The following is a 20,884-nucleotide window of genomic DNA, read 5'->3' as shown; positions in this document are numbered from 1 at the left end:
AACAGCGGCATCCAATACCTTGGATATTTTCTACTGACACGTGTGACATGAGACAAAATAGTTGGTGTCATCCCTTACCTAAATAGACTGTCCTTAGAGTTCAGTGTAGTTGTAGGGTCCTTCTTTCCCCTCCAAGAGAGAGAAACATTTCCCGTCTTCAGACAAGTCTGTCAGCCATTGTCCAGTGACTGACTTGAGATGTCCACATTGTGGGCTGAGTGTCTTCATCCAGCCTGCCCTGTAACTGTTGTAAACGATTAATAGGGTTCCAGCCCTAGGATTTAATTCAGTGCTACAGTACTTGCCAAACACACTGAAAGCCCTGGCTGCCAGCCAAGAGAAAGAAAATAAAGCACCACATTGTCTATCAAGTTTCTCCTCCAATAACAGGAGACTCTGCATCGGGTCTTTTAAGTAACTCTAAGCCCCAGCTTCCCCACATTCCATTATTGGTGTATTTTCAGTAATGCTCACTTTATTCTTGGTGTGCAAAGGATGTGCAACATTTCAGTAAAGTCTCTGTGTGTGTATGTGTGTGTGTGTGTGTGTGTGTGTGTTTGCGTGTGTGTGTGTGTGTGTGTGTGTGTGTGTGTGTGTCTGTTCGTCCTCGAACTCACTATAAACTTTTATCAAATGACCCAGAAGACCATAGAGAAACCTGTCGAGGTGCATGCAGAACTATCCCTTGGCACCTTGCAGGGAACACTGAAATAGTGGGCTGCCTTAAGAGATCCTCAAACGAGGCTATGCATGGTTTTCAGTGAGATTGTGATGTGCAACACCACAGCAGGGATCAGCAGAAGCTTCATTTATTACATGCTGCTGTACCAAGGTGAGGCAAAGCCTCATCCCATAGAGAGTCTGGTAGGAGTTGATGGAAGGAAATAAACTCAGGGTTCAAATCAAGCCTTTAGAAACAAAGAGAAAAATACAAAGAGTCAGGGAAACCAAGATCTTTCTTTTTTTTTTCTTTGAGAAGATCCACAGGAGTAACAACCCCTTCCTCAAACTAACAATGCACGAGAGAGCCAATACATAAATTAAAGGTCAGCAATGCAATGAGGACATAACAATAGACGCCGAGCAAATTCCAAAATCATTACTTCTTATTCCCGAGAACATTATGCCAGAAAACTGAAATATCAATTCGATATTGTTGATTTTCTAGACAGATAACAATGACGAAAGGTAAATCCAGATCTGGGAAGGTATCTGAATCATACCCCTAAGAAAATAGATAACAGTCATTAAAGGTTGCGGACATTATATATTATGTTGCTTTCTTTTAGCATGATTAAACCCCTTCGAGGACATTTAGCTATGTTATAGAAAGTGTTACTTTTAAAACAAAAGAACAAAGAAAGAAATTGTGGAGTCATTGAGATACAGTTCCCAGACAGGATCAAGTAAAGACTGGTGACAGTTGCAAGCAGGGGCTGGAATGCTGCCCTTGAGAAGAAAATATTTTTTCTCACTTTACCTTACACTCTGTTGTACTATGTCCCATTTTTGTGGAAACGGCTCTCATGCTCTCTGGGTTATGACAAGTATATTGTGATTCTAGGAAGGGAGGTATTTGCTATACAGATATTGTAAGAAGAAGCCTTTGCTTAGTCTTATTGCTTTGCTTAGTCTTGCTTCGGTTGTTCCTGGCATCATGGGAATAACGATCTTATTATATCTTGCCAAAAGGAAAAGTGAGGTAATTCATATTCATGTCTACATAAGGATTAATAAACTTGCAACTGCATGCAGTTGCATCTGCCTTTGCTCTGCATCTCCTGTGTCCTGGTTATTTGCGAACCTACCTGGGCCCCAAATGCACAGGACGCTGACAAGAATCACCCTGTTCAGTGTCAGGTTTATTGTTTTTTTGTTTTTAAGAATCTATGATGTGGAGGCGTATTACAGCAACAACATGAAATAGCAGGCTGGCATGTATGAAAATTGCTGTGGTTAAGCTAGGTGTGGGGACAAGACCATGAAATGAGGTGTTGAGATGGGAAACCAATAATGTGTTTGTTGCTGGAATTGAGAAGCCTCAGCTGTGTTGCTCAGCCAGCTCAGCGCCCATTCAACCTCACTCTGTTTCTACAGAGGAACTCAAGGTTTGCCCCAGCCGCCTGTGAGCCAGATATTGCACAGAAAGACCAGGACACAGTGCTGCTTTCCCGCTCCTCAGTTATGCTGGGTTTCCACTACTGTACTTGTACACACAAGAACAGTGTGGTCAGTTGTTATAGATATTTGTCATTTCTTACACAGGGCAACAGTGATTGACTACACCCCATTCTATAAAGAACAAAACTCAGGAAACCTGGCCCTTGGCAGCCATGTATCAAGAAACATCTAGGATGGTGGGGCATGAATCCTACCAAGCAATGAACTCAGATAGGTTGTGTTGCCAGAAAGATGTCTGGTTAAATAGCCCACTAGATTCACATTGTATCATCTTGATTTAATCTAAGGACAAAGAAGTGGAGTATCTCTGATGGCTTCCTTCTAACCCCTTGAAAGGTTCACTGGGGTTTGACCTCAGTACCTCATTCTTCTTGCTGGGGCAGCAGCACTCAGGGAAGCTTGAGATCGCCATAGGCACAGTATTAGGCTAGAAATGCTGAGTAGGTGATAGTAAGTTGTTCAGATGGTGACAACCATTTCATTTGTTCTTACGTGGACCTAAGAAAGACAGATCGAGGTCCTTAGAATAGAAAGATCATTTCCAGTTCTTTTCTACCACTCCAGAATGAAAGACTGGTCGGCAGAGAATCGTCAAAATTCCAGAATTGGTAGATGATGCTTTGAATGAAGGGTGGGTTTCAGTGATGGTTTTAGACAGGGTCTCAATTATCCCATGTTGTCCTCTTCCATGCTCGCCAGGTTCACTCTGAGCTCAGATAAACCTGCTTCCACTTTCCAAAGGATAGTCTTACAGGAGGGGCCTCCAAGGACTGTGAGGACATTCTTAGCCATTCACAATTGAGGTGTGTAACCCACAGCTATAACTTTATCCACTTTCTCCCAAGTCTACCAGCCATTTCAGGTCGTTGCTGTAATATGCCTGACAATCAAGGACACAGAAAATTAACTCGATACACAGCAAGGACATGGCAATCATATCCTGTGTCGTTATATATGTTCTGGATGAGGTTTGTTAAAATGACAATATTGCACAAAGCTTTATATAGGACCCATCAAATTAAGGGTCACTATGCATTGTCATATCTAAAATGTCCTAAGGAGAACTGACCACTGGACCACTATTCCTGTAACTTCATATGAGAAGCTTGTGCTTTTTGTTTTTTTTTCTTTTCTTCCTTCCATCCTTCCGTCCTTCCTTCTGCCCTTCCGTCCTTCCTTCCTTCCTTCCTTCCTTCCTTCATTTCTCCCTTCCTTCCTTTCTTTCTATGTTCCTCTTTCTGTCTGTCTGTCTGTCTGTCTGTCTGTCTTTCTTTCTTTCTTTCTCCCTTTCTTTCTTTCTTTCCTTTCTTCCTTCCTTTCTTTCTTTCTTTCTTTCTTTCTTTCTTTCTTTCTTTCTTTCTTTCTTTCATTCTTATGTATTTATTTATTTATTTTGCTTTATGAGTTGTCAGGAAGATAGTTCAAGTCATGGATCTGCCCCCAAAATCTGAGCTATGCCTCTGATCAATCAGCATTAGTGTGTGCATTCAATAAAATAACTTGTTCTTTTTTTATGACAATAGATGATTTGTGTTTTGTGGGGTGATCCATGAACCAGAAGGGAAGATGCTTGTTTCTTACTCTGTCCACTGAGTCATGTCTCTAGGCTTGTCCTACCCCTTTGGCTGCACCCCTCACATCTGCTGACTATTTTGTTTTTCAGATAGAATTGCGTGTTAGAGCTTAGAGAGGCCTGTAAGCAATCCTGCTTTGGTAACTTAAGTGCAAAGAGGAGAGCCCCACACTCAGCCTGAGGGTGCATTCACTGGTGGATCCAATATTTCCGTTTCCTCTGCCAACAGATCTCCACATTGTTGCCAGGACCATAATGATTGCAATTCTCTCTCCTAAGGAATCTGGTGGCAACTGTCAAATGTTAAGCACAAAGCTTCAGGTTGTACCCATAACACACACCCACATTGCAACCTACCCTGCAGGCTATTTCTGGGTGTGATTTCATGCACCTGCACATGAGGAGACCTCTTTGGCTACTTATGTAAACTGGTGTGATTTCTCAGTAATTTTTAATGGGTAATATTGCTGAGTGAGGAGAATTTGAGGTAGGATGAAACATTTCTGTGCAGGGATTCAGGAGGAAGCACTCATTTAGATACAGAGCAATGACTTAGGTTTTTCCACTCAAGCCTAGAGCCAAATTTGGCTTTGGAAGCATGTGGTGCTCAGTGGCTATGCCACAGGGAAGTCTCCCGAAAAGGGCACATCAGCTTTTGCTCAGTACAGGGAGAACATAAGCAGGGAGGCAAAGTCTGTTCCCCGTGACATCAGCCGTCCCTTCTTGGACATTCTATTGTCTCCTAGAGACTTCTTGGAATCCCTGTGATGTCACCAGTGTTGTAGTGACAACCAGTTCCCTAATTTTTCTCTCTTAGTGTCCAAAGGATATATCCACAGGCATGTTTGCCCGTCTTCGCGGGCGCTTTGGGAGAGTTGATTTTGATGGAGAAGAGTCTAGAGTGAAGCAAACGAAACCTAAAAGTAATGATGGACACAGGACGTGGTCATGTGGAATGTGGAGTAAGTTCTGGGCAGTGTATGTTGAGCTTCCTGTCAGGGGTGTGTGTGGGAGCTATAGATGGCCTTTATAGCAGTGGGCCACAACCACTGGAACATCTCCAAAGATATTGAATTCCATGATTATCACAATTCCTGAAAGTCGAGGTTTTCACATCATTAGTTTCTCCATACCCAAATGGAGGATATGATAATGCCTATGCTATCATTCTGTGAACTTCTAGCCTTTACTTTTACAGTGCATTCGGTATGTTAAATTGGTATAATAACACCATCAGGAGTCATGGAGGGTATAACTTTTCTGAATTAAACAGGGCATCAATGTACTTCACTTTCATTGCTTCTTTAAATTGAGTGGCTCTCTGACAGTCGCAACAGGGAGAGAATGGTGCTCCTGGCCATGACCTTATCTTTTTAGAACTCCTCTGACTACCTCTGGCTGGCAGGGCCAGCCTTCCCCTCATATATTAGAGGTTCTGTGTGGCAGATATTTTTCTACAGTAGCCAAACTATTTGGAGTGGGTAGACCAAGAAAGAGCCTGTAACCTATTGGCACTTCTGGGGCATTTGTCATTTCGGTAGGGGGAATTGATAAGTCTGCCAACCATGTCCTCCCCCTGCATGACTTTGTAATCCAAAGTTATTGGACTAGAATAGCAGTGAAGGATATCTGAGTATCCCTGATCACTCAAGTCTTTGTGGATGCTGAATTGATGATCTGACTTCTGAAACCACAGGGTGTGGGTCTTGAAACCAGGTTGTAGCCTGCGTAGCTGGTAATAATCCTGGAGAAGCCATTCTCTCTGGTACTTGTAAGCCTGTGTCGGCAGGCATAGGAAACACGTGGCTGCTTACATCTCTTAGTCTCTATATTTAGTGGGGGAACTGAGATCTACTTAGGAGGCCTCTTATGCATAGACCAAACTCCTTGCAGCGACACTGGCTTCCAGGCATGTTCTCCTGTTTGGGCCTCAGGGTGGTCTCTGTATGCTCTATGCATTCTCCCCATGCAGGTTCACTTATGTTCTTCTACCTACAGAGGCCTGCAGACAGACGTCATCCCCTGAAACTGTCCTAAACAAGGTGCAGGGCAACGAGGAAGAGGAGAGGCTGATTAGAGAGCTCGAGCTAACTACCAAGGAGAGAAATGAGCTGAATGATCGCCTCCTTTATGTGACAGATGTATCCATGAACAAGAGGTATGCATTGCTCCAAAAGCTCTTGTGTCATTCACCGCTGTGCAGTATCACTCTCATCTTATCCTATTAAGGTGGTGGGCTCTAGAATGCTGTGCCTCCCGAAAGACCTTGTCCTAAACCTCGTCTCCCATATAGAGGAGATTCAGAACCTGACCCTTAGTGAGGAGTGAGTTTGGAAATGTACTCTCTGGTTCCTCCAGTTGAAAATCGGAACTTGTGATCTGAGTGAAGAATTCAGGGATCAAGTCCCTGGAACATGAGTTCCCAGTGTATACTTGGAAAGCCCTCGACAGGTGGTAGCTTTGGCAGGTTCTAGGTGCTGTGAGTTTGTGGAGAGTCTTTGTACTTTCTAGGAAGGTGACTGAATGCTGGCATCTCCTGGGAGCAGCCTGAGGTGACAGGTCCCACATTGTTTATATCATTGCTTAACTAGAAGGCCCGAGACTCAGGCCTGTTCCTTCTTGTCTGTGTGCCTTATACTCGGAGACAGTAATGGTGCATACATTTCTACTGATTCTCACTGTGCTCTCTGTTTCCATATTTATCTCTCTTTCTCATTCTCTGAGTCTGTTTTCTTTTCTTGTGGGTGTGTCCCAGCTTGTGTGTCTGTGTGTGCACATGTCTACACGCATATGCACAACTTTTATATGTTTGTATATCCCTCCACACCTGGAATTTAGGGGTCTGTTTTTTGGCCTCAGGATTTACCTGTATAACAGTTTCATGGAGATGTGAGTGCTATATTTTGGAAGCCACACTTTCAACAGTACAGATCTTTGCCTGTGTGGTTACATTTGTCTGTACATTTGTATGCCTTGGGCAGATTATAAGTTTGTGGCAATATCTGGTCTCATCTCCAGAATTATGTGTACTGTCTGCCTCTAGAATATTAGTTATTCAGCTTGTAGCATTCCAGTTGTCAAAACAGGAAAAATGAAATCACAGGTTTCTGGTGTGTTTGTGTATGTGTATTTGTGTGTGTGTGTGTGTGTGTGTGTGTGTGTGTGGGCATAAGAGCTGTGGCCTAGGCTCCTGATGGCATAACAGGTATCAATGCAGATCCAGCCCTCCTGATTGAAAAAAGTGAGACAGGGATCCCTTTCTCTGGGTGTTTACTTTCTGTTGTCCTGGGCGCACAATTACAAGTTTCTGAACCTGAAGAAGATCCCATTATGTAGAATTCAGAAAGTGTCCTTCCAGAGCTGGGTTAGTACAGGACTCAGCCGAGTTCCTATAATCCTAAACGCCGATGTTCATTGGGTTCTCTCTTCCTGGGGCCAGCCCCTACTTCAGGCCAAATCCATTTTATGAAAAATTGAAGATAAAGGAGAAAGAGGTCATGTCATTACTGCACAACTTAGAGATAAAGAACACTGAACATTGTCAGAAATTTCAGGAGCTCAAGAAGGAGATTAACTTCTATCGGTAAGTACTGGTCAGAAGGGCCATCACTTGGGGAATGGCCATTTCTGCCTTTCTTTGTTCTGGATTGGAGATTCTGCAGCTCTGGTTCCATTACTTCTGCTGTTTAAATATCACTGTGCCGTGGGTCTTTTGGACTCAGTTTCAGTTTCATAAGAGACTGTTACTTATGAGCACAGTGTCTATGCATCTTTAGAAAACTCTGGATAGAACTACACTGATTCAGGCATCAGAGTGTTATTAGGCGGACCTGGGCCTCTGGGGTCGTACCAGGTTTAACAAAGCTCAATGTGTGGACCACATGGTTAGCATGACCTTCCCTTGGTTCTACTGTCCTCCTTTGTGGTTCTTTGCCTGCTACTAATAGATGTTGCCCCCACGCATTGGGCTTTCATGGATACTTGTAGATCCCTTGTTCTTTTGGAGAGACATGGACTCTTATTGGTGCTTGGGTCACAGAAACAATGCATTCTTCCCTGGATTGGCCGTTTGCTGTTTGTGCAGCAGCAGCAGCAGCAGCAGCAGCAGCCATGTATGTGTTTGGAGATGTATTCTGTGAAGTCTTTGTGGGTATCTGGGTCCTGGTGGAGTCTGTGGGATTTGGCAGTTGGAATGGGAGAAAGAGGCTTCAGGATCTTACTATGCAGAGTGTGTTTCCAGCAACCTGCAGAGCCGGCTCCTGATGGACCAGGCATGCATGAAGAAGAAGTTGGTCACATTGAAGCAGGAGAGCAAGGAGGTACAGCGGTACTTGTTTGAGTTGAACCCGAATGATGAAGACGAACAGGAGAAGACCAGCATCCTCCAGACCCAGCAAAATTTGGTAGGAACAAGCAGCTGCGTCAGATTAACAATGTCTGATACCATTTGCCTATTTGATACATCTTTGCTTTCCCCTATCATCTTTCTAATCTCTCACACCCAATCAGTCAACCACCTCCTGTGATACAGTTATTCATTGCTCTGTCTATGCACAGTATTCTGGGAAGTTAACCACTTTTCAGAAACTGAATTACTGGCAAGTATACTTTTCTGCTCTTTTTGAAACTGCAGTCCAGAAATGGTGACAGAGGAATAGCATATCACATTACTGCATCTCCCTGTGATAGATTGGATGCTATGAAGAGTTTTGAACAAGTTCTTGGTCGTGTTACAAAGGTCATACAGGGGTCATGTGATGGTTGGAAGCACCTTGCAGGGATAAGAACCAAGTGCAAATGGCAAATGAGTCCTTGTCATTGGCTTTGATCTGGCTATCCTGTGCCCTTCTCCTTTCTTCCTGCAACCCAATTAGTTCTCTTCCTGTTTCCCCGTTCTTGGTTTGCACTGGTAGAAGTCTGACTAGCAGCTTGTTATCCCACATTACTGTGAGGGTTGCTGGTGATTTTCCCCAGGCTGCAGAGATATTAGCAATGATTTCAGTTAAAAGATCAATGTTTTCTGCCTAATGCAGCTGAAGGGAGAGAAGGCAGCAACTTGACAGCTGGCAAGCGTGTCCCCACCAAATCAGCGTCTTAATAGCTGCCTTCTTCTCCCAGGTCTCAGAGATGCAGGAGAGATGGAATAGGACACATCCCAGGAAGACGGCCACCTGAAGAATGAGTTTCTTTCTCAGGAGTTCCCTGCTGACGACCATCGTCAAGTGCCAAAGCCTTTTTTGGGTGAATGTTCCTCATCTCAGTTAATTTTTTCAATGGTTAGAGACCCTAAATTTATCTATCAGTATGCCAGCCTGTCTGACTGAGGTCTTCATCCCTTTCTCATATCCACAACACCGTTTGAGAGACAACTGAGGGGACTTCCTTGACATCTCGTGTCCTACAACAGAAACAGCAGTACAATTGTTCTTCTAAATGTCCATCATAAAACGTTAAGAAACATTTTTGGTTATGATTTTCATTGAAGTTTGATTTTTGTTGTTTCATAGTTATATATTCCTGTTACTTTTTTTCATTTTTGATAACACTTTAGTTGTTCATTAAGACTGTTTTTTGTTAATTGTATTCCTTATGAATAAAAATTGATTTGGAACTCTTGACTCTTAAGACCACCTTCGTTATTCAATAGTCCTTTCCCCTCCTGTAGCCTTAGAACTGACATCTAGAATTGGATCTTTGAATGTTCGAGGGAACATGGGCTAAATAGTGAATTCAAAGCCACCAAGGGCTACACAGGGTGATAGGGTCTTTTGTGGGGATACTGTGACTTTTTTTTTTATGGACACACACTTTATGATGCAATCACTGCCATACTCTATCCATGCTGTCATGTGTTCTGCTCCTCCTAGTCTATATCAGTCCACAACACACATTCCTTATTGATTGTGTGCACCAGACATTGAGTAAAATACACTCATTGCTGTACAGCTGCAGAAAAAACATGACAACGTTCACAAAGGAATACAGAAGTAATCCTTACCGAGAACCATGTGCCTCAGTTTTTCTTACAATACAGCATCAGCATTAAACCACAGAGATAATGACCTTCAAAGTCATTTTGGGAAATAGGTTTTTATAGGTGCTGTTTTACTTGATCATTCATATGCTGTGTTTTTTATGGTTGCTGATTATATTTATTTTTATCATTTAAGTCAATGGATCTTTCTTTCCAACTCTATGTCTGGGTCCCTCCTGGGTGCATTTTCCCCATGACCCAAAAGAGGGAATAACATTCTCCGTTGTAGATGATTGTTAGGGACCACGTGGTTCTTCTGAGAGAGCAGCAGATGCTCTAACCTGGGAGTCATCACCACAGCTCCTGTAGGTAGCTTTTGTCCTTCCAGGGCATGTGCTGTAGTAGGTGGACATGATCACCTCCAATTAAGGAGACAGATCTCAGGAGATGTGTATGTACAGGTGGTTGAGCGGTGCCTGCTCAATGTGGTAGGCTGCTAGGCATCCATACCGGGCTCTGGTGCCTCCACTGCTCATTGTGCATTCAGGATCATCCTCCAGCATCACCCAGTTTCAATTCCAAACAGATCTCTCACTTACTATCAATGATGATTCCATAGATTATGCACATTTGATAAAATACAGAAGAGACTAGCCTCCTTCTACAGGCCAACTTGGCATAATGAATTCTTTTGATAGAAAGCAAGATAATTATCTTAATCTATGCAGCTTAGGGAGGACCTCAAGAGCATCCATACTGGAATGCAGACCGCAGCTGTGAACACATGTCTGTGTAAGCCCAGAACTTAGGTGGGACAGTTCATGTTGCCCCTTTTCCATGGGAAATCTGTGATTGTATTGAGAAAGTATTTTTTCGTGTGACTCATTTCCAATTTATGGAATTAAACTGACTTACTGAGAGTGGAGGTGACTCAGACAGATAAAGTGCAGAAGAATAATCCAGTATGTCTGCAAATGGATGCTGCCTCATTAGGGCTTTTCAATGCTCAGCAGCTAGAGAAGCAAGGGAGAGGCATTGGTTACTCTCAAGCTTAGGTCCTCTAGTCACTATAAGCCTACCATGACAGGAAAAGAGTCATAGGTAACACAATAGAAACTAGTGACCAGATCTAACCAACCTATCCCATTAATGCTGTATTTGGTGGTATTTTTGGCTCTTTTAGAACCTGGAAGAGTTTTGGGGTTTTCTAATCATACTCATAATTTATTATCCTTCCCAACACTATGTGCTTTGTTCTGTTAATGCTAACAGCGGCATCCAATACCTTGGATATTTTCTACTGACACGTGTGACATGAGACAAAATAGTTGGTGTCATCCCTTACCTAAATAGACTGTCCTTAGAGTTCAGTGTAGTTGTAGGGTCCTTCTTTCCCCTCCAAGAGAGAGAAACATTTCCCGTCTTCAGACAAGTCTGTCAGCCATTGTCCAGTGACTGACTTGAGATGTCCACACTGTGGGCTGAGTGTCTTCATCCAGCCTGCCCTGTAACTGTTGTAAACGATTAATAGGGTTCCAGCCCTAGGATTTAATTCAGTGCTACAGTACTTGCCAAACACACTCAAAGCCCTGGCTGCCAGCCAAGAGAAAGAAAATAAAGCACCACATTGTCTATCAAGTTTCTCCTCCAATAACAGGAGACTCTGCATCGGGTCTTTTAAGTAACTCTAAGCCCCAGCTTCCCCACATTCCATTATTGGTGTATTTTCAGTAATGCTCACTTTATTCTTGGTGTGCAAAGGATGTGCAACATTTCAGTAAAGTCTCTGTGTGTGTATGTGTGTGTGTGTGTGTGTGTGTGTTTGCGTGTGTGTGTGTGTGTGTGTGTGTGTGTGTGTCTGTTCGTCCTCGAACTCACTATAAACTTTTATCAAATGACCCAGAAGACCATAGAGAAACCTGTCGAGGTGCATGCAGAACTATCCCTTGGCACCTTGCAGGGAACACTGAAATAGTGGGCTGCCTTAAGAGATCCTCAAACGAGGCTATGCATGGTTTTCAGTGAGATTGTGATGTGCAACACCACAGCAGGGATCAGCAGAAGCTTCATTTATTACATGCTGCTGTACCAAGGTGAGGCAAAGCCTCATCCCATAGAGAGTCTGGTAGGAGTTGATGGAAGGAAATAAACTCAGGGTTCAAATCAAGCCTTTAGAAACAAAGAGAAAAATACAAAGAGTCAGGGAAACCAAGATCTTTCTTTTTTTTTTCTTTGAGAAGATCCACAGGAGTAACAACCCCTTCCTCAAACTAACAATGCACGAGAGAGCCAATACATAAATTAAAGGTCAGCAATGCAATGAGGACATAACAATAGACGCCGAGCAAATTCCAAAATCATTACTTCTTATTCCCGAGAACATTATGCCAGAAAACTGAAATATCAATTCGATATTGTTGATTTTCTAGACAGATAACAATGACGAAAGGTAAATCCAGATCTGGGAAGGTATCTGAATCATACCCCTAAGAAAATAGATAACAGTCATTAAAGGTTGCGGACATTATATATTATGTTGCTTTCTTTTAGCATGATTAAACCCCTTCGAGGACATTTAGCTATGTTATAGAAAGTGTTACTTTTAAAACAAAAGAACAAAGAAAGAAATTGTGGAGTCATTGAGATACAGTTCCCAGACAGGATCAAGTAAAGACTGGTGACAGTTGCAAGCAGGGGCTGGAATGCTGCCCTTGAGAAGAAAATATTTTTTCTCACTTTACCTTACACTCTGTTGTACTATGTCCCATTTTTGTGGAAATGGCTCTCATGCTCTCTGGGTTATGACAAGTATATTGTGATTCTAGGAAGGGAGGTATTTGCTATACAGATATTGTAAGAAGAAGCCTTTGCTTAGTCTTATTGCTTTGCTTAGTCTTGCTTCGGTTGTTCCTGGCATCATGGGAATAACGATCTTATTATATCTTGCCAAAAGGAAAAGTGAGGTAATTCATATTCATGTCTACATAAGGATTAATAAACTTGCAACTGCATGCAGTTGCATCGGCCTTTGCTCTGCATCTCCTGTGTCCTGGTTATTTGCGAACCTACCTGGGCCCCAAATGCACAGGACGCTGACAAGAATCACCCTGTTCAGTGTCAGGTTTATTGTTTTTTTGTTTTTAAGAATCTATGATGTGGAGGCGTATTACAGCAACAACATGAAATAGCAGGCTGGCATGTATGAAAATTGCTGTGGTTAAGCTAGGTGTGGGGACAAGACCATGAAATGAGGTGTTGAGATGGGAAACCAATAATGTGTTTGTTGCTGGAATTGAGAAGCCTCAGCTGTGTTGCTCAGCCGGCTCAGCGCCCATTCAACCTCACTCTGTTTCTACAGAGGAACTCAAGGTTTGCCCCAGCCGCCTGTGAGCCAGATATTGCACAGAAAGACCAGGACACAGTGCTGCTTTCCCGCTCCTCAGTTATGCTGGGTTTCCACTACTGTACTTGTACACACAAGAACAGTGTGGTCAGTTGTTATAGATATTTGTCATTTCTTACACAGGGCAACAGTGATTGACTACACCCCATTCTATAAAGAACAAAACTCAGGAAACCTGGCCCTTGGCAGCCATGTATCAAGAAACATCTAGGATGGTGGGGCATGAATCCTACCAAGCAATGAACTCAGATAGGTTGTGTTGCCAGAAAGATGTCTGGTTAAATAGCCCACTAGATTCACATTGTATCATCTTGATTTAATCTAAGGACAAAGAAGTGGAGTATCTCTGATGGCTTCCTTCTAACCCCTTGAAAGGTTCACTGGGGTTTGACCTCAGTACCTCATTCTTCTTGCTGGGGCAGCAGCACTCAGGGAAGCTTGAGATCGCCATAGGCACAGTATTAGGCTAGAAATGCTGAGTAGGTGATAGTAAGTTGTTCAGATGGTGACAACCATTTCATTTGTTCTTACGTGGACCTAAGAAAGACAGATCGAGGTCCTTAGAATAGAAAGATCATTTCCAGTTCTTTTCTACCACTCCAGAATGAAAGACTGGTCGGCAGAGAATCGTCAAAATTCCAGAATTGGTAGATGATGCTTTGAATGAAGGGTGGGTTTCAGTGATGGTTTTAGACAGGGTCTCAATTATCCCATGTTGTCCTCTTCCATGCTCGCCAGGTTCACTCTGAGCTCAGATAAACCTGCTTCCACTTTCCAAAGGATAGTCTTACAGGAGGGGCCTCCAAGGACTGTGAGGACATTCTTAGCCATTCACAATTGAGGTGTGTAACCCACAGCTATAACTTTATCCACTTTCTCCCAAGTCTACCAGCCATTTCAGGTCGTTGCTGTAATATGCCTGACAATCAAGGACACAGAAAATTAACTCGATACACAGCAAGGACATGGCAATCATATCCTGTGTCGTTATATATGTTCTGGATGAGGTTTGTTAAAATGACAATATTGCACAAAGCTTTATATAGGACCCATCAAATTAAGGGTCACTATGCATTGTCATATCTAAAATGTCCTAAGGAGAACTGACCACTGGACCACTATTCCTGTAACTTCATATGAGAAGCTTGTGCTTTTTGTTTTTTTTTCTTTTCTTCCTTCCATCCTTCCGTCCTTCCTTCTGCCCTTCCGTCCTTCCTTCCTTCCTTCCTTCCTTCCTTCATTTCTCCCTTCCTTCCTTTCTTTCTATGTTCCTCTTTCTGTCTGTCTGTCTGTCTGTCTGTCTGTCTTTCTTTCTTTCTTTCTCCCTTTCTTTCTTTCTTTCCTTTCTTCCTTCCTTTCTTTCTTTCTTTCTTTCTTTCTTTCTTTCTTTCTTTCATTCTTATGTATTTATTTATTTATTTTGCTTTATGAGTTGTCAGGAAGATAGTTCAAGTCATGGATCTGCCCCCAAAATCTGAGCTATGCCTCTGATCAATCAGCATTAGTGTGTGCATTCAATAAAATAACTTGTTCTTTTTTTATGACAATAGATGATTTGTGTTTTGTGGGGTGATCCATGAATCAGAAGGGAAGATGCTTGTTTCTTACTCTGTCCACTGAGTCATGTCTCTAGGCTTGTCCTACCCCTTTGGCTGCACCCCTCACATCTGCTGACTATTTTGTTTTTCAGATAGAATTGCGTGTTAGAGCTTAGAGAGGCCTGTAAGCAATCCTGCTTTGGTAACTTAAGTGCAAAGAGGAGAGCCCCACACTCAGCCTGAGGGTGCATTCACTGGTGGATCCAATATTTCCGTTTCCTCTGCCAACAGATCTCCACATTGTTGCCAGGACCATAATGATTGCAATTCTCTCTCCTAAGGAATCTGGTGGCAACTGTCAAATGTTAAGCACAAAGCTTCAGGTTGTACCCATAACACACACCCACATTGCAACCTACCCTGCAGGCTATTTCTGGGTGTGATTTCATGCACCTGCACATGAGGAGACCTCTTTGGCTACTTATGTAAACTGGTGTGATTTCTCAGTAATTTTTAATGGGTAATATTGCTGAGTGAGGAGAATTTGAGGTAGGATGAAACATTTCTGTGCAGGGATTCAGGAGGAAGCACTCATTTAGATACAGAGCAATGACTTAGGTTTTTCCACTCAAGCCTAGAGCCAAATTTGGCTTTGGAAGCATGTGGTGCTCAGTGGCTATGCCACAGGGAAGTCTCCCGAAAAGGGCACATCAGCTTTTGCTCAGTACAGGGAGAACATAAGCAGGGAGGCAAAGTCTGTTCCCCGTGACATCAGCCGTCCCTTCTTGGACATTCTATTGTCTCCTAGAGACTTCTTGGAATCCCTGTGATGTCACCAGTGTTGTAGTGACAACCAGTTCCCTAATTTTTCTCTCTTAGTGTCCAAAGGATATATCCACAGGCATGTTTGCCCGTCTTCGCGGGCGCTTTGGGAGAGTTGATTTTGATGGAGAAGAGTCTAGAGTGAAGCAAACGAAACCTAAAAGTAATGATGGACACAGGACGTGGTCATGTGGAATGTGGAGTAAGTTCTGGGCAGTGTATGTTGAGCTTCCTGTCAGGGGTGTGTGTGGGAGCTATAGATGGCCTTTATAGCAGTGGGCCACAACCACTGGAACATCTCCAAAGATATTGAATTCCATGATTATCACAATTCCTGAAAGTCGAGGTTTTCACATCATTAGTTTCTCCATACCCAAATGGAGGATATGATAATGCCTATGCTATCATTCTGTGAACTTCTAGCCTTTACTTTTACAGTGCATTCGGTATGTTAAATTGGTATAATAACACCATCAGGAGTCATGGAGGGTATAACTTTTCTGAATTAAACAGGGCATCAATGTACTTCACTTTCATTGCTTCTTTAAATTGAGTGGCTCTCTGACAGTCGCAACAGGGAGAGAATGGTGCTCCTGGCCATGACCTTATCTTTTTAGAACTCCTCTGACTACCTCTGGCTGGCAGGGCCAGCCTTCCCCTCATATATTAGAGGTTCTGTGTGGCAGATATTTTTCTACAGTAGCCAAACTATTTGGAGTGGGTAGACCAAGAAAGAGCCTGTAACCTATTGGCACTTCTGGGGCATTTGTCATTTCGGTAGGGGGAATTGATAAGTCTGCCAACCATGTCCTCCCCCTGCATGACTTTGTAATCCAAAGTTATTGGACTAGAATAGCAGTGAAGGATATCTGAGTATCCCTGATCACTCAAGTCTTTGTGGATGCTGAATTGATGATCTGACTTCTGAAACCACAGGGTGTGGGTCTTGAAACCAGGTTGTAGCCTGCGTAGCTGGTAATAATCCTGGAGAAGCCATTCTCTCTGGTACTTGTAAGCCTGTGTCGGCAGGCATAGGAAACACGTGGCTGCTTACATCTCTTAGTCTCTATATTTAGTGGGGGAACTGAGATCTACTTAGGAGGCCTCTTATGCATAGACCAAACTCCTTGCAGCGACACTGGCTTCCAGGCATGTTCTCCTGTTTGGGCCTCAGGGTGGTCTCTGTATGCTCTATGCATTCTCCCCATGCAGGTTCACTTATGTTCTTCTACCTACAGAGGCCTGCAGACAGACGTCATCCCCTGAAACTGTCCTAAACAAGGTGCAGGGCAACGAGGAAGAGGAGAGGCTGATTAGAGAGCTCGAGCTAACTACCAAGGAGAGAAATGAGCTGAATGATCGCCTCCTTTATGTGACAGATGTATCCATGAACAAGAGGTATGCATTGCTCCAAAAGCTCTTGTGTCATTCACCGCTGTGCAGTATCACTCTCATCTTATCCTATTAAGGTGGTGGGCTCTAGAATGCTGTGCCTCCCGAAAGACCTTGTCCTAAACCTCGTCTCCCATATAGAGGAGATTCAGAACCTGACCCTTAGTGAGGAGTGAGTTTGGAAATGTACTCTCTGGTTCCTCCAGTTGAAAATCGGAACTTGTGATCTGAGTGAAGAATTCAGGGATCAAGTCCCTGGAACATGAGTTCCCAGTGTATACTTGGAAAGCCCTCGACAGGTGGTAGCTTTGGCAGGTTCTAGGTGCTGTGAGTTTGTGGAGAGTCTTTGTACTTTCTAGGAAGGTGACTGAATGCTGGCATCTCCTGGGAGCAGCCTGAGGTGACAGGTCCCACATTGTTTATATCATTGCTTAACTAGAAGGCCCGAGACTCAGGCCTGTTCCTTCTTGTCTGTGTGCCTTATACTCGGAGACAGTAATGGTGCATACATTTCTACTGATTCTCACTGTGCTCTCTGTTTCCATATTTATCTCTCTTTCTCATTCTCTGAGTCTGTTTTCTTTTCTTGTGGGTGTGTCCCAGCTTGTGTGTCTGTGTGTGCACATGTCTACACGCATATGCACAACTTTTATATGTTTGTATATCCCTCCACACCTGGAATTTAGGGGTCTGTTTTTTGGCCTCAGGATTTACCTGTATAACAGTTTCATGGAGATGTGAGTGCTATATTTTGGAAGCCACACTTTCAACAGTACAGATCTTTGCCTGTGTGGTTACATTTGTCTGTACATTTGTATGCCTTGGGCAGATTATAAGTTTGTGGCAATATCTGGTCTCATCTCCAGAATTATGTGTACTGTCTGCCTCTAGAATATTAGTTATTCAGCTTGTAGCATTCCAGTTGTCAAAACAGGAAAAATGAAATCACAGGTTTCTGGTGTGTTTGTGTATGTGTATTTGTGTGTGTGTGTGTGTGTGTGTGTGTGTGTGTGGGCATAAGAGCTGTGGCCTAGGCTCCTGATGGCATAACAGGTATCAATGCAGATCCAGCCCTCCTGATTGAAAAAAGTGAGACAGGGATCCCTTTCTCTGGGTGTTTACTTTCTGTTGTCCTGGGCGCACAATTACAAGTTTCTGAACCTGAAGAAGATCCCATTATGTAGAATTCAGAAAGTGTCCTTCCAGAGCTGGGTTAGTACAGGACTCAGCCGAGTTCCTATAATCCTAAACGCCGATGTTCATTGGGTTCTCTCTTCCTGGGGCCAGCCCCTACTTCAGGCCAAATCCATTTTATGAAAAATTGAAGATAAAGGAGAAAGAGGTCATGTCATTACTGCACAACTTAGAGATAAAGAACACTGAACATTGTCAGAAATTTCAGGAGCTCAAGAAGGAGATTAACTTCTATCGGTAAGTACTGGTCAGAAGGGCCATCACTTGGGGAATGGCCATTTCTGCCTTTCTTTGTTCTGGATTGGAGATTCTGCAGCTCTGGTTCCATTACTTCTGCTGTTTAAATATCACTGTGCCGTGGGTCTTTTGGACTCAGTTTCAGTTTCATAAGAGACTGTTACTTATGAGCACAGTGTCTATGCATCTTTAGAAAACTCTGGATAGAACTACACTGATTCAGGCATCAGAGTGTTATTAGGCGGACCTGGGCCTCTGGGGTCGTACCAGGTTTAACAAAGCTCAATGTGTGGACCACATGGTTAGCATGACCTTCCCTTGGTTCTACTGTCCTCCTTTGTGGTTCTTTGCCTGCTACTAATAGATGTTGCCCCCACGCATTGGGCTTTCATGGATACTTGTAGATCCCTTGTTCTTTTGGAGAGACATGGACTCTTATTGGTGCTTGGGTCACAGAAACAATGCATTCTTCCCTGGATTGGCCGTTTGCTGTTTGTGCAGCAGCAGCAGCAGCAGCAGCAGCAGCCATGTATGTGTTTGGAGATGTATTCTGTGAAGTCTTTGTGGGTATCTGGGTCCTGGTGGAGTCTGTGGGATTTGGCAGTTGGAATGGGAGAAAGAGGCTTCAGGATCTTACTATGCAGAGTGTGTTTCCAGCAACCTGCAGAGCCGGCTCCTGATGGACCAGGCATGCATGAAGAAGAAGTTGGTCACATTGAAGCAGGAGAGCAAGGAGGTACAGCGGTACTTGTTTGAGTTGAACCCGAATGATGAAGACGAACAGGAGAAGACCAGCATCCTCCAGACCCAGCAAAATTTGGTAGGAACAAGCAGCTGCGTCAGATTAACAATGTCTGATACCATTTGCCTATTTGATACATCTTTGCTTTCCCCTATCATCTTTCTAATCTCTCACACCCAATCAGTCAACCACCTCCTGTGATACAGTTATTCATTGCTCTGTCTATGCACAGTATTCTGGGAAGTTAACCACTTTTCAGAAACTGAATTACTGGCAAGTATACTTTTCTGCTCTTTTTGAAACTGCAGTCCAGAAATGGTGACAGAGGAATAGCATATCACATTACTGCATCTCCCTGTGATAGATTGGATGCTATGAAGAGTTTTGAACAAGTTCTTGGTCGTGTTACAAAGGTCATACAGGGGTCATGTGATGGTTGGAAGCACCTTGCAGGGATAAGAACCAAGTGCAAATGGCAAATGAGTCCTTGTCATTGGCTTTGATCTGGCTATCCTGTGCCCTTCTCCTTTCTTCCTGCAACCCAATTAGTTCTCTTCCTGTTTCCCCGTTCTTGGTTTGCACTGGTAGAAGTCTGACTAGCAGCTTGTTATCCCACATTACTGTGAGGGTTGCTGGTGATTTTCCCCAGGCTGCAGAGATATTAGCAATGATTTCAGTTAAAAGATCAATGTTTTCTGCCTAATGCAGCTGAAGGGAGAGAAGGCAGCAACTTGACAGCTGGCAAGCGTGTCCCCACCAAATCAGCGTCTTAATAGCTGCCTTCTTCTCCCAGGTCTCAGAGATGCAGGAGAGATGGAATAGGACACATCCCAGGAAGACGGCCACCTGAAGAATGAGTTTCTTTCTCAGGAGTTCCCTGCTGACGACCATCGTCAAGTGCCAAAGCCTTTTTTGGGTGAATGTTCCTCATCTCAGTTAATTTTTTCAATGGTTAGAGACCCTAAATTTATCTATCAGTATGCCAGCCTGTCTGACTGAGGTCTTCATCCCTTTCTCATATCCACAACACCGTTTGAGAGACAACTGAGGGGACTTCCTTGACATCTCGTGTCCTACAACAGAAACAGCAGTACAATTGTTCTTCTAAATGTCCATCATAAAACGTTAAGAAACATTTTTGGTTATGATTTTCATTGAAGTTTGATTTTTGTTGTTTCATAGTTATATATTCCTGTTACTTTTTTTCATTTTTGATAACACTTTAGTTGTTCATTAAGACTGTTTTTTGTTAATTGTATTCCTTATGAATAAAAATTGATTTGGAACTCTTGACTCTTAAGACCACCTTCGTTATTCAATAGTCCTTTCCCCTCCTGTAGCCTTAGAACTGACATCTAGAATTGGATCTTTGAATGTTCGAGGGAACATGGGCTAAATAGTGAATTCAAAGCCACCAAGGGCTACACAGGGTGATAGGGTCTTTTGTGGGGATACTGTGACTTTTTTTTTTATGGACACACACTTTATGATGCAATCACTGCCATACTCTATCCATGCTGTCATGTGTTCTGCTCCTCCTAGTCTATATCAGTCCACAACACACATTCCTTATTGATTGTGTGCACCAGACATTGAGTAAAATACACTCATTGCTGTACAGCTGCAGAAAAAACATGACAACGTTCACAAAGGAATACAGAAGTAATCCTTACCGAGAACCATGTGCCTCAGTTTTTCTTACAATACAGCATCAGCATTAAACCACAGAGATAATGACCTTCAAAGTCATTTTGGGAAATAGGTTTTTATAGGTGCTGTTTTACTTGATCATTCATATGCTGTGTTTTTTATGGTTGCTGATTATATT

The 20,884-nt window shown here is 43.1% G+C and overlaps 3 protein-coding genes across 5 annotated transcripts in view; 2 read left to right on the top strand and 1 right to left on the bottom strand.

The window, feature by feature from the left end:
• Positions 1-20,884, bottom strand: part of LOC120098497 (uncharacterized) — a 70,546-nt gene that overhangs the window by 4,118 nt on the left and 45,544 nt on the right. For both annotated transcript variants that reach the window (XM_063278752.1, XM_063278753.1), the window contains exons 20-22: positions 11,074-11,239; positions 10,644-10,741; positions 79-244 (exon numbers count right to left, since the gene is read on the bottom strand). The gene's annotated coding sequence lies outside the window, so the exon portion shown is untranslated. The remainder of the gene's footprint in view (positions 1-78; positions 245-10,643; positions 10,742-11,073; positions 11,240-20,884) is intronic.
• Positions 4,512-9,379, top strand: Dlg5l13 (discs large MAGUK scaffold protein 5 like 13). Of its 2 annotated transcripts, XM_039098086.2 has the most exons (5): positions 4,512-4,716; positions 5,753-5,912; positions 7,194-7,337; positions 7,995-8,157; positions 8,873-9,379. In XM_039098086.2, the coding sequence occupies exons 1-5, from the start codon at positions 4,596-4,598 to the stop codon at positions 8,927-8,929; spliced, it is 645 nt and encodes a 214-aa protein (XP_038954014.1). In that variant the 5' UTR covers positions 4,512-4,595; the 3' UTR covers positions 8,930-9,379. The 2 variants fall into 2 exon arrangements, with proteins under 2 accessions (XP_038954014.1, XP_063134825.1); XM_063278755.1 differs by having other exon boundaries at positions 7,995-9,379.
• Positions 15,489-20,356, top strand: Speer4c1l (spermatogenesis associated glutamate (E)-rich protein 4C1 like). Its single transcript, XM_039098087.2, has 5 exons — positions 15,489-15,693; positions 16,730-16,889; positions 18,171-18,314; positions 18,972-19,134; positions 19,850-20,356. Exons 1-5 carry the CDS (start codon positions 15,573-15,575, stop codon positions 19,904-19,906), a joined length of 645 nt encoding a protein of 214 aa, XP_038954015.2. The 5' UTR covers positions 15,489-15,572; the 3' UTR covers positions 19,907-20,356.

Source organism: Rattus norvegicus, chromosome 19, assembly GCF_036323735.1.
Source record: "Rattus norvegicus strain BN/NHsdMcwi chromosome 19, GRCr8, whole genome shotgun sequence".
NCBI lineage: Eukaryota > Metazoa > Chordata > Mammalia > Rodentia > Muridae > Rattus > Rattus norvegicus.
The sequence above is the reverse complement of the archived record's forward strand: the minus strand, read 5'-3'. Positions and strand labels throughout refer to the sequence as shown.